Source organism: Microtus pennsylvanicus, chromosome 17 (genome assembly GCF_037038515.1).
Source record: "Microtus pennsylvanicus isolate mMicPen1 chromosome 17, mMicPen1.hap1, whole genome shotgun sequence".
Classification (NCBI taxonomy): Eukaryota; Metazoa; Chordata; class Mammalia; order Rodentia; family Cricetidae; genus Microtus; species Microtus pennsylvanicus.
This window is the reverse complement of record NC_134595.1, coordinates 11909551-11923773: the sequence shown is the minus strand read 5'-3', so window position 1 is coordinate 11923773 and position 14223 is coordinate 11909551. Positions and strand designations below refer to the sequence as shown.

Below are 14223 nucleotides of genomic sequence, written 5' to 3'. Positions count from 1 at the left end.
TGGTCTAGACCCTTCTGCTCATATTACTCCTCCTCCCTCTCTTGGGCTGGTCTCAGGTACACATTCTTTTTGGAGGGATACCTTGCTCAGGCTAGACATGGGGGGAGGGCCTTGGTTTTGCCTCGAAATGAAGAGTAAGACTTTGTTGACTCCCCATGAGAAACCTTCTCACCCGTTCTGAGGAGTGGATGGGGATGTGGAACGGATAGAAGGTGGAGGAAGCAGGAGGAGGGAGGGAGCGGGAACGGAGATAGCTATGTAAAATTAGAAAAGATTGTATTAAGAAATTTTTAATAGAGAAAAGAAACCCTGCCCCAAAATGAAGTAGATAATAGTAGAAGTTGAAAAGTAGGGGTTGAGTTGTGTAGCAAGAGAAGGCATCCTCTACAAAGAGCTATTTGGGTTGAGACCACCAAGAGCAAGGGAGGAAGAATACAGATGTAAACATCTGGACAGTATGGTTTCAAGAATAGCCACAGCAAGGGATGCTGAGGTAGGGAAAGCAGGACATTTAGAGGAGGAGAAAGTCAACGGATACAGCCGGAGCACTGCAGGAATGGTGAGCTGGTCGAACGACATGACAATCGGTCATGTTGGATGTTTAAAATACCATTCTGACCCCCAGATTTATCTACTTCACCGCATATTGCTGTGCATTCAGTATTTTTCTAAACTATCAGTTAATTAGAGCTTAATTTAGGAAGTTATGTACAATAATAAAATTGCATTAATGATATTTCTCAGCATGCTATTAACTTTTATGTTTTATCCAGCCATGCAGTGAAACTGGTACCTGGTTACTGGGTAAACCCTTGAATTGCTTCCCTTTGGTGAAGGAAGACTCACCAGCAATACCTCATTAAAACACCAAACAGTCTTGCTCTTCTGTTCTCAGAGTGAGGAAAGGAAGGACACCTTTGGTGGCATCAAAGGAGGCCCGCGATGTCACCTTTAATAGATGCTCTTCTGAAAACTATAATCACACCGCAGTCGCTGCTGCCTGGCCTAGTGTTTTGATGTGATTTTGATTTTGGCACTAGTATTCTGTTATTAAATTCATATTCCTCCAGGCATTATCTTCACAATGAAAGGAAAAGAAAACCCAACAGCAACCCCAACAAGAGCAACAAAGATGCTGAATTCAGCATCAGCTGTAACAAGCTGTCTGGCAAAAGAGATGGCTCCCTTCATGGCTTTCCTGCTCTCTAGCATGATAGATAGCTTGACATCACAGGGCTTATCCTTGTCCTTCCTCCCTGTGCAGCATCTAAGAATATATCACGCAGTGGGAACCCCTGACCCTTGTCATTGCTCACGCAGTTGGCGAAGGGCAGAGATGACCCCCTTGGAGCCCACAGGGTCATTATTTGGAGTAATGATTCAGCATTCCTGGGGACACTGGGGAGGGGAGAGCTGCCTTTAGAGATTCCACCACTGTTACTAATCATACTTTTCCATGACCTGTGGCTTGTGAATTCATGCCCTTGATCTTATTGGAAGGCTCCTGCAGAACTGAAAAAATAGCTAATGCAATTTATTCAGGGTGTGTGTGTGTTTGTGTGTGTGTGTTAGAAAATGTAACAAAGTTTTGAAATGAACCTGAGGACACTTAGAATATAAGGTAAGGACACATAGCTGTCCCCATTTGACTGTAGAGATGAAATAGGATGTATAGTTCTTATGTTGTTTTAATTTCAAGCTATAGCCACTTTAAGTGGAATTGATGTTAAAATAAAGGTTAAAATTCATTTCTCTAAGAACAAACTAGAAGGATGCATTAGCTGCCACCTAGGCCAGTTATTCATTTAAATTAAATACACCGATGACACAAAATGTGCTCCAGACAATAGAAGTTGCTGCAGATGCCGAGATGAATTATGCTCATTTCACAACTCAAGAATTTAGAAGCCATGAGGAAAGAGACAGGGAGACAAAATAACAGTGAAATGATCACATAACATGGAAATGTGATGAATATTTGTTCTCAGGTCTCACTATGCCCGAAACATTAGAAATGGTGACCAGTCACACAACTTCCTTAACATGCTGTGCTTGAGGAATATGAATATTGTTGTTGAATGTATCATTAGAGTAGACGTAGATTTGGGTAGGGAGACGCCAGGAGACTTCTCTAAGCAGTCCTTGAGGATCTATCTTCAGGCACAGAGGGTGCAGCTCGGCTTTTGACTAACCAAGGTCCTTGACTCAAGCTTCATTACAACACATATGCGCCTGCGCACGCATGCGTGCGTGAGAGCAAACACATTTGCGAGAAAAAAAAATAGAAGCATGGGTTATCCATCATGGAGAGGTAGGCAAATGGCTTTGCTTTTGACTGTGATTTTCATGAATTTTCTCACGGTGGTGCCAAATGAATCCATCTGTTTTCTCTGTTTTGTGTCTAGGTAGTAAAGACACTGACGCTTCCTCCTGCTCTTATCCCCATGCTTCCTGTCCCCATGCTTCCAACCCTTCTCTGTCTCTAACATGTTTCCTCATCTACTCAACATTGGGCCTTTAAAAACTATTAGGCATATACTTATTCTAGGTACATATTACAAACACAAAGTCTTTTCAATGACTATTAAAACCCTAGGACAGCTCAGCATATTAAGGAATTATAAATCTTGATTATAACTGGCTGACCGAGAAGAAAAAGGTTTCATAGTACAAGCAGTGTTTATACCCGAAGCATGGATGACCCTTGAAGAATGAAGGTCAGAATGAATTTAGAGAAATAATTAAAACAATTAAAAATTTTCAGGGAATGGTTTCTATTCATGGGTAGCCAGGAAGGGCAATCACATCGAGTAACCGTGAATGACTCCATGGCTGTTATTGTCTAGAGTCCTTGTTTGCAGTTAAGTCAGTGATGAATGACAGGTTGAACAGGGATCAGATGCAGGCTTACAGCACATTTTCATTCCAGATGTCACTACATACGATTATGATTCTGAAGAAGCGATGAAAAATCCTTATAAAATTTTAACTAACCCTTAGAGATAAAAAAAGAAAGTCAGAATCTTCTTTCCAGGATGGGCCATATGTCTCTTTCCTAGTAGGAGTGCTTTTTATAGACAGCCTTCACTACAGCACACAGACATTACCTATCCAGGTAGTTGGTCCCTCTCACAGGAAGCGCTGACACCCGGTGTAAGTACAGAAGTCCTCTTATGATGTCACATATCTATGTGGCATTTCCCAAATGTAGCTGCTGGCAGACACATCTGAGAAGTCAAATCTATTCTGAGTTAAGTTTTCATCATAACTGAGTGGAATTTTTAATACAAAATATTTCTCTTATTGAGCTCTGCTCTAAAGAGATCTTCATAAATCTGACAGAAGCAAAGTCCTCTTCTCTGGCAAGAAGAAAAGTCTTTAACCAACTCTGTGGTATTTGTACACGCAGCTCGGACCAATGAAAGCCCATTAAATAATGCCGTGGCCACTTGCCAATGTGAGCCTGACATTCTTGGCTCCGTTCCAAGAGTGAATTTTTCTCCAATCAGATGGCCCTATGTGTCAAATCCAGAGGCCATCTACATTTTGCACAGTGCTTTCATATAGTCCCAGGGATACCCAACATGAGATAGATTTCAGACAAGTTCATTACACTTTTTCAGAGCTCCTGAATGGGGACTTTAAGTCTCCTAAGTTGGTTCTGGGTAGTGTAAATGGAAATGAGTTATCCGTGAGTAATCACAGTTGTCACAGGCTTCTTCAGCGTCTCGCAGCTTTGCCACAATTGATTCTTCTGACAGATAAGTCATGGTTGGGCTGTGTATTGGAGGGTGTTTAGCGTCATCAGGAGCCTCTGCCTACTAAGCACCAAGTGCATCATCCTGTCTGCAGCTCTGACAATTAACTATGTCTCCCGTCACTGTATTGTCAAACACCCTCTGAGGGAGGCAAGTAAAGGCATTCTTGCATTATAGCCAGTGGGGTAGTGAAACAGTGAAGGAAAAAATTCAGGTAACAAGGGCACAGATTAAGGTTGTGAATCTAAGGGCCATGCTCCACAAATGTGACCAATGATCGCTCCAATTTAGTAGCCCCGTCTCATTTTCTTATCATCCCCTATGCCTGTCCTTGCTTAGCCCTCCCATGGATGTACTGAAACTCTTGATCTTTCCTATTTGACTTTTCCATTATGATTTATACAGAACAAATTTAATAAATGTTCTTGAGCTGGTGATGAGCACGGCTGGTGAGGACTGTGAATATGTGCTATGTCTGCCATGCCACTGCTGGGTATTTCCTTCTCCAGTGAGACCTGCAGACTTGGATGCCTACAATGAGAGTTCCCACAGATACGCATGTCACCTACTGCAAGTTATTCATGTCCCTGGCATGCACCGAGGGAAGCAATGTCTGAGATCTTTTAGGAAGAAACGGAATCAGAATTTCTAGAGTGTCCTCTAACACCGATGCATTCGGTTCACATCCCAGTAATACTGCCTCTTTGTTTAATCAGCCACCAGATCGAAGAGTCCAGTGCTAGGTGAACGTGTTAGATCCCAGAATGTAGAGGTGTATGAGACATGGTGATTGCTCCTTGCCATCCAAGATGTCACAGCCTAAAATGGAGAAGCTGCTGCATATAAATATGCACGAATCAATTATGCAAAGTAACAGAAAGGGCACTGTTCCTCTCCTGTTGCTCTAATCAAGTTCATTAGAAAGTTCAGAATTCCACCAACTCAGGAAGACTGGCTTTTTTTTTTTTTTTGCCTACTTTAGCGGTTTGCTAAAGGGATAATAAAATTATCTTTTTTGACAGAAACTGTATTTCTCCTTATAGTCTCAACATGAAATAAAATTGGGGATGTTTTTCCAGAGGATGAGTAGTAAGCACATTTGGTATTCCAACTCCACATTCCCACAGCACAGCTTCATAGAAGGGAGTGAGCAGATGCAGTACTTCCTGGTCTAGGAAAGAGCCTCCTAGAACTAGAACCTCCCTAGCTCCTTGTCTGGAACCTTCATTGTGCTGATGCCTGGGAAGGGAAGGAGCTGTTCTCTTGGCAGAATGGTGCGGGAGAATTATCTGTATTCTGTCAATCATGTATTTTAATAAAATGCTGATTGGTCAGGCAGGAAGTATAGGTGGGTCAACCAGACAGGAAGTAGAGGCGGGACGATGAGAACGGGAGAATGCTGTGAAGGAGAAAGCCCATTTCTCTCACTCCTGAGCAGACCACCAAAGAAGCAGGATGTAATCTACCCAGCTAAGAAAGGAACTGAGCCATGTGGCTAACATAGATAAGTACAATGGGTTAATATAAGCTACAAGAGCTAATAAGTAGCCTGAGCTAATGGGTCAATCAGTTTTATAACTTATGTAGATCTCTGTGTGATTTTCTTTGGGGCTTGCTGGCTGTGGGGTATCGGGCGGGACAGAAACCCCAGCAAGCAGGCCCTCCATGTTACAGCAGAAGTAGTATCAGGTTTTATTAACTGACAGAAGAAGTTGGGTAGCCTGGCTATGTGTGACAAAGGTAGCCTTGCTTCCCCAAGACCCACCTTCTTCTCCTTTCCCCCTCTTACTTAATATTCAATATATTGTTCCTTGCCTCTTCATTGCTATTTTGATCTTCCTCATCCTCCTCTGATTTTTTTTTTGCTGTCTCTGGTCCTTAACATTTATGAAGGCCTCTCTCTGTCTCTGTCTCTCTCTGTCTCTCTGTCTCTGTCTCTGTCTCTGTCTCTGTCTCTCTCTCTCTCTCTCTCTCTGTGTGTGTGTGTGTGTGTGTGTGTGTGTGTATTGATACTCAGTAGTCTTCCTTAGAGAGTTACAAGCTGGACTGGGAAAAAATGTCAAGGAAAAAAAGTAAGCCTAACTTTTCCCAACTTTCCAATACTTTTTTTTTCTTGAGTAGGAAAAGGTTCAGGTCAGTTCTTATTTTCATCTGAATGGCTTTTCCATCCAAATAGTCAGCATAAGGAATGTAAAAAGATTTAGGGGAATATAGTCATGGTCATGAATAATTCAAGTGTACATTAAGAATGCAGACCTTTTGGAGCAACCACTGCATTTTAAGGAGAATACTGGAAAAACACTGGGGAATAGAAACAAATGTTACCTCTTCTCATCATTTTTATAAAAAGAAGCCTCCAAAACAAAAGCCACCACTGAACAAATGTTCCCAATTATAAATTGCTAAGATCTGCTTTATAAAGCAGGATTAAGGCTGAAGCACAATTATAAGTAGAATTTCTTGCCATCTTTAGGTATCATAATTATGTTTTTAAAACAACTATACAAAATTCACCAACTTCCTAGAATTCTGAAAGTTGTTTCAATCCACGTAGTCTGTTTGTAGAAGAGACGATCTATTCTAGGCCCTTATTTCTAGTTGTATATAATTTTCAAGAAAATATAATTGTTTCCACTTTGGGGACTGGAGAGATGGCTCACTGACCAAATATGGCCTGGTGTTCAATCTTGGCTACTGAAAAAGTGGGAGAAAATATGCTTGTTGTTGTTTTTGCATCTTAGTACTGTAAGTCATCAATGTAGAGAGTGCACTTTTTAAATGATGGCTCGTAAATTTGGGAAAATTCAGTATTATTTTTTCCGAAAGCTAGCATGGCTACACGGCATGGGAATCCCTGGCCTCACAATGCTTTTGTCACCACTCTGCCACATTTGGTAGAATTGGAAATGTGGTCTAATGCCATCCGTCCCTTCATACCCGCTGCCACCTACAACGGCATCAATCACAGTGTGTCCCTGGCCCCTACTAGACCTTCTTGAGGGTTTATTCTTTTCTTTTCCCCTGAATCTGGCTGTAAATACTAGTTCCCTTTGAAGCAATCTACCATCCGTAATTAAATACAATTAAGTTTTTTTAATTGTTGACAAACAAGCAGGCCTTGTTTTCCATTTTCAAAACACAACTCCTTATTTAGGCCCTGCCAGATTTTCAATAGGAAAAGAACACCATAAGTATGTTTAGTGTTCGCCCATAATGCTTTATTCAAGTAAATTCTTTTTTCAAGATTAAAGGAATAATGACTGATTTAAAATCTCATCTAGTTCATTACCACTGAGCAAAAGTTTACCTGGCAAGAAGCCTTATGTGTTTATTGGTGCACTGGGTAGGTGAATCCATCCTTTAATATCCGAGGAAATAGTTGAAAACTTTGCAAGTCCTTAGAGACCATGAATCTTCTGCATAATAAATTGCTTTAGTTAACTAATTAAATTAATGTGGACAAAGTTAGAGAGTTCTTGCTTTTTCTTCCTCTAGTGAAATTCCGAAAAAGTCATCCAACCCAAAGAGGGACAGCAATTTATCACTCCAGAGCACCCAAGTTCCAGAAAGAAGTCACGCACCACTGGGTAAGCCAGCTCTCTCCTGTAAGGTTTAGAATAGACCTTTGGAACAGCTAGGAAAGGGCTAATCTTTAAAAGTTTTACACTTCAGATTTTCAAATAAAGATGAAATGCTTAGATTGCCCCCAAGGGACCCAAGGACTCCCCATGGCTGCCTGTGTATGGCAGTAGAGCAATGCAAACTTCTTCAGAATGATGAGAAATTGAGTTCTTCCTGAAATGCTGCGTAGGAAAGTCTAGATGTTGAGGATTGCACTGTATCCCAGAAGAGAGTCTGGCCCTCACCTGCAAGATAAGTGGAATCAGGGTGGACAGAATTTCCAGGAACAAAAATTATTAGCAAGAACTTCAGAGATTTATCCAAAATTTCCATTTAACAGATGAAGATTAGGATGCCAGGTGAGTTTAAGCAGACACCCATAAATGAACAGGCTTTTGATGGATGCTTCTCTTTCCTGCTTAAAACACCTGGTTTTAAAGTGGCTCAACAATGCTTCACATAAGGCCAGTCTCCTTCAAATGTGTATGTACCTCAAACTCTCTGAGTTACGTTATAAAAGCACAAGATTTCAAGTTTTTACACAAGTAATGCTGGTGCCTTAAGGAAACACTGATTAGAACTCTCAAACCATTGGACTGTTTTACATTTTTTGGCAAACATGGATTGGGCATGTGCTAGCTTGCACTCAGTGACTTAGAGACCTGGTATATTTTAGTGAATAAAACAATGCTCTTTGTGTATTAGAACTTGATTGTTCCTTTAGGGGAAAGAAGAAGCATGTTTATTTAAATATTTAAAAATTTAAATTTTATTTAAATTTAACAAATTTGTATGTATATAAAGAATTAAATAAAACTTTAAATATTTGAATGTCTAAAACTATGATGTCAAGTAAGTGTAGGGTTGATGTCATAGTAACATGCTGGCCCTTGTTCTTAGGAGTTAAGATATGAGTGATCTGCGGATATCTAGTTGAGTAGATTAAGGCACAGCTGAAATAAGTTCACAGTCTCACAGTCCAGTAAGCTCTACCTTACTCAGTAGCTATAGGCTATGCTTCTCTTCCTGACTATTTATCTCATAAATAGATTGCTTAAGTCTAGAGGAATCAGATGGCAAATTTTTCAGTCCTGTAGGCACTAAAATGAAGGTCCTCCTGAAATATGTTACCGGCATCTTTAAATACTGAGATTTTCTATTGTGAGAATAACAAATACTTGTACCCAATATTTATAAAAATCAACTTCCTTTCTATCCATGGTATATATATGAAGTTATACTTCTAGTTAACTTATACTCAGTACTCAGAAACCTGTACCACATTGTAAGTAGTCTTAGACAAGGCCACTTTGGGAACTTCTTAATTAGGAAATGTTGTAGTCTAAAGTCATCACTTCATCCCATTCATTTGATATAAAATATCATTCGGAAGCCACTTTAAGGAGAAGGGATTTATGATCCTAAGCATATTTCACATCCCAGTTGGGTAATTAAAAAGAAAGACCATTATCACCAGATGTGCAGTGGCTGATCCTTGGAACAGATGTTGGAGATGATGGATCTATGGAGCTGGTCAGGGCACCTCAATCCTCTAAGCCTGAACAGAAATGATTCTGTTTATTGGGCAATAATACTGGTGGTGAAGTTTAATGACAGAAACTGGAATGAATGCAAATGGCATCAAAATGATTGGGGAAAATAAAGAAGAGGGGACTAAAGTCATGGCAATTTTATGTGGAAAGAAAAGCCTCCAAAATCTGTCCTTTTTGTCAGCCTGAAATGTTCATGGGATAGACATATATTAGCACATTCTTGCTGTGAGGCACATGAGGTCACAGAGCATGGCGATGAAATCTTCTGTGACTGTGCCCATTTGCAAGCATGTGGGTACGTGTATGTTTCAAATTCTAATATGCCCTTTCTTCTGTCATAGCCACACTACCTCCCAGACCAAGCTCTGATTTGGAAGGAATGGGCCCAGAAATTATCAATGGCAGCCAAGTGCTCACACGCATCCTTGATTTGGAAAAGGTAATTTCACTTAGTTTTGCAATGAACATATAATGAAGAATTTGAACAAATATACTTTACATTGGTAGGTAGATCTCCCAAACAGGAAGGGGCTTACAGTGTGTTTCCAATTTAAATACTATCTTAGGCAGATTCTTTTCTTAGGCACTTTTCAATCATAGTTTAATTTTAAGACACTGCAAACTCCTTAAGATGGGGACATTTATTGACTGCCCTGGTAAGTCCCCCAATTGAACTTACAGTCTTCACTTACTAAGAAATAATATAGCGTTTTATGTGATCTTTCAATTTTATGAAGCAAGGAAATAAATGAAGCTGTGACGTTCTTCACATTTGCTGTCTCATCCACAATAATACCTTTGTACCAATCAGAGGTGTAGAAATCTCTCCCCTAAGTAGGAAAATATTTTTTCTTAACATGTTTTAGAAAGCTTACTCGTGGAATTTTCTGTTTCCCGAGATCATCTACTTTATGATTGCTCTGATTGAAAGGCATTAAACACAGTTTTATAAGAGGTGTGGGCTGGCAGGCTGTAAGCACTCTCTCTTGCTTCCTGCAGAGAGTTTGCTTAAGGGTCAGACAATTTTTTGAATGTGTAGAATAGGAACACTGTTCTCAGAATTGCCGCTTTACTGTTCTGGAACTCCCAAATTCTCTTTCTTATATGGAATGGGATTTTAGAATTTTGTAAAGTAGCACAGAGTCACATATTCTAGAGATATAAGCCTCAAGTGAATTCTGTGTGGATGGATACGTATTTTTGGAGTGGCTGTAACAAGGCAGGGATCTAAGAATTAGGATGACATAGAGATGCCTACGTCAGCATCTCCCAGATTCCTTTCTTTCTCTTTGCTGCTTCTGCAACCCTTGCAGGAATGAGTAGAGAAATCACTTCAGAGTGAGTTTATGTGTAACATTAGATCAGAGCCGTGAATGAAGGGCCAGACATCCCAGCATTTGCAGAGCCTCCTAGATAAGTGGATCCTGTCTTGTTTCATTATACTGAGAAGTTCAGTTGCTGGAAAGCAGAGGATAAATTTTGAGATGTAAACTTAAGGGGAGAATAGAGTTGGCCTTTACCTCATAGGGTTATATGAGTTAGCTACTGGAAGGAACCCTTTGAGTATTACAATTAAATGCAGTTAACATTGTAAATACATAAGCTCTTCTGGTGATCAATATTATGACTGAAGCAGTGTTTCATCTACAATGCAGCTGTACTATGGAATACATTGGCCAGTTACAAGGATTCCATTAAGGAAATTATTTTCCATTATTGTTGCAATTATCTTGACTTATCTATTTAAAAAGCATTTTCATATTTTTCCATTTTCTATCTTTCTGTACACAGACTTAAAGGCAACACAATCCACCAATCCACTCTTGTAAATAGTACAATTGGTCCTGAGAGTAGGACCTTTTGTTTTCTGAAGTCTTTCAAAGAATACGACCAATTTTTACAAGAAACCACAAAGAGTTAAAAGGCACCTGAGATTCTTCTGCTCAAGGCTCCCCCCCCCAAAAAAAATGAATATAGTTTTTATTTAGAAAGATGTTTGTTAGAAACATTTGGTGCTTTTCAGTCCTCTGGTCAGAGATAAGCCAGTTCGGTTCTACAAATCAAATGTAAACCATTTACATCAAAACCACAAGAATTTACATCTTTATGTACACTCTCCCTCCACAACTCCACATGGATAAATTTGCTTATTTTATTTCTTTTTAATTATTTTTTTTTGTAAAGCAGAGCTTTAAAAATAGCAGTTGCAAAGATAGGCCAGTACCTTGAAGATGACAATCTCTTCCTCTGTCTGTTTTTTAATATCGCTTTTCTATTCTCCCATGTTCTTTTAGCTGTTGAAGCAAAATTCAACTCAAGAAGAGATACGAAGAGAGCTGTGTGAGACCTACCCAGGATACAGAGCAGACTACGCCTTCTCTTGGCTCACTCTAGGGAAAAATGTTTTTAACAAATTTTGCCTCTCAAACATGACACTTTTAGAGTCTTCTCTCCAGGAACTAAAATATCAGGTCTCTCAGGTGAGTGCAGATGCTATATATGATATGCATATCTGCATATATGTGTGTGTAGTGTGTGTATACATGTGTATATATATATACATATATGCATCCAAAATCTTATGCACAATTAGAAGGGTCATGCTTCTATTTGGGGTTCTAATAACTATGAGTTATTAGAAAATCTGCAACCCACTTGAACTTGAAAATATTGACTGGAATATTTGTAGACCTTTAGCATAATTTCCTCCCACATAAACATTTACATACAGTGTTTGATGTTAAGTAGCAGCTATTCACCATTGAAATGTGCAGGATCACAATGATGTGATGTGGAACTTGAAATATCGCCTGTGTGCATGCACCTCAGATAAACTGCAGCTTGGCCCTACAAGGAGGGGTGTTTTTGCTGAGAACTGTGATTGCGCAGGACAGAACGCAAGTTTAATAAGCCAACTATAAGTGTCATTCTCTTGTCAGGAGTTACAAAAAATGGGTAATGTCTTTTTATTTTTCTCATGGCATCATACTTCATTTGCTGATTTTTGATGAAATCATTTATCCCTGTCCCTTGAATTTTACCCAGTAGAGCTGATGTTATTTTGATAACAGTACCCACTACCATCTGTTCATGCTCCAGTCTAGTCTCAAGTGATGAGGGAAAAAAAAACCAAGAGGCCAATACCTAAATGTAATGAAACCCACATGCAATGAAAATTTTAAAAATTCAGAATTACTCACTGATTTTATAAATGGGAATAAATATAGCATGCTTACTTTAACATTTCCCCTTGGTTCTCTAAATTATATTGAAAGTAATTTTTAATTTTTAAAATGTATCTTCTAGTTATCTGGTTTCCAAAAGGGCCAGGTTTAAGGACAACATTTTAATGGCTCAAATTAGAACATGAAGCTCTCATCTTTCTTGAATTTTTACAATGGCTGGACATGTAGCTCAGTGGTAGAATGCTTGCCCTGAATCCACAGTACTAGGGAAAATCTTTCTCACTTATATTCTTCCATTAGATAGAGTAGCCCGAGTGTCCAAACCTTTACTCTTCAAAGTCAATCAAATTAAGACAGACGGAAGATTAACTTGACTGGTATGAATGGGGTTATGGAGAGAATTGTTCTGGGCGAGAACATGATGAAATACTTCTGAAAGAAGTAGCTGGATCATGTGGTTCCAAAGCCATAGTTTTTCTGGTTTGTGGATATCACAGGTGCGTGTCGTCAGGTAGATTCACTCAGTTAACCATTCATCACAACCAATGCCCATAGCTTTGGGATGGAATCTGGAAACCCTCTATTCTACCATGTATAAGCTTAATAACAAGCACTTTGGTGAACATAGTTCTACATGTGCCATGAATATATGCATAATATGTTTCATTTACTTTCCCACATAATTAGTTTTAAGGGATCTCCATCAAAAATAGACATCCTAGTGAAAGATATGGGGGCAATATGCCTGCATCTCCCAGGAAATGTACTAAGGAAAATAAAAAGAGCATCACTCAGGGTTGTCCGAACACAGAAGGGTAGTGGCACACACGAGCTCTCTGTGGTTGTGGCAGAGTGCATGAGACTTGTGCAAGCTCATGCCAGACCAAATGCCAGCACGGAGAAGAGAGGTGGACGTGCTGTCTCACTCTTAGTCAGGGAGGTATTGGCAGCTGATGGATGCTGGGAGGAGGAGAGTCAGTTTGCTTTAAGAGTAGGGTTCCTGGTAAGTTGGACCACATTCCAGTTGAAGACCACACATCGGAGAATACAGAGGTACCACAAATTGGACTTGAGGGATGAAAACAAAAGAGGAAACACAAATTTGGGTGGACAGTGAATGGGTAGTGGATGTGGGAGGTATTGATGGATATTGATCAAAACACATTGTATTAAATTTCCAAAGAACTAATAAAATAACAAAAAGAAAAGACGTTCAGAAATTAACTTGGTTTTAGAAAGCTGACTTTCATTTCTGAATATTTAATTTAAAATGTTTTATACCAACATAATTTTGTCAATCAAACTTTAAATATGCTAATAGATGGAACTCTAGATGGGGAAAAAGCCAATGATGTTGAGAGATGGTGACAGCTTTTCCATGGAAGAGAAGCGAGTGAAGATTTGAAAAACAATTATGAATGTAGAAATACAGTTTTGAAAAAATTTTTCAGAGACAGTAAGCCACGCAACTCCAAATGCTAAAGCATCATTTTCTTTTCTCTGTGGTTTGGTTTTTCTGAAGATGTCAAGCGACCCTGCCAACCAGAAGAGAGTGTTCCAGGGGCTTTCCCAGGTGCTGTCCTTTTTCTCCCTAGTACAGCAGCGAAGAGAGGTCTGGCAACTCCTGTCGAGTTTCCCAGATGTGTTTCAGAATGACACCTCACTGAGCGGTCTGTTTGGCGTCCTTCAAAAGGCAAACAGGTGAGTTAATGGAATGTTAAATGGAATGCAATTGTTCACAAAGAAGTCTTTGAAAAAATAGTTCCAGTGAGAAGGACTGTCAGGTAGGTCCTTTAAACACTGGGAAAGCAGCCCTTGAGCATCCTGTTGCAGATTTGAGCAATGGAGGTGAGTGTGTCAGTTGAGTAAAGAAGAAAGAGGCATTATATTTGCTCATTGAGTTCAGCAGGCATCCATGAAAGGTAAGAGGATCACTCACCAGAGAAATACACATTATTTTGTGTCCTGGGGTTTCCAAGAATGAGGCAGAGAGCAGAACCAACTTGGATCAGTAACATGAGATCATTTTGGGACAACCTGAGCTCTGTGCATATGTCACTAAGTTAACTAAGAATAAATGTCTCCATGGGGTTTGCTTTGTACCAT

The 14223-nt window shown here is 39.6% G+C and overlaps 1 protein-coding gene across 1 annotated transcript in view; it reads left to right on the top strand.

Annotated features, from left to right (window-relative positions):
• Abca12 (ATP binding cassette subfamily A member 12) overlaps window positions 1-14223 on the top strand; it is a 165131-nt gene that overhangs the window by 56173 nt on the left and 94735 nt on the right. Inside the window, exons 4-7 of the mRNA XM_075951808.1 lie at window positions 7254-7345; window positions 9274-9371; window positions 11227-11412; window positions 13640-13818. Coding sequence (XP_075807923.1) covers window positions 7254-7345; window positions 9274-9371; window positions 11227-11412; window positions 13640-13818 — 555 coding nt within the window. The remainder of the gene's footprint in view (window positions 1-7253; window positions 7346-9273; window positions 9372-11226; window positions 11413-13639; window positions 13819-14223) is intronic.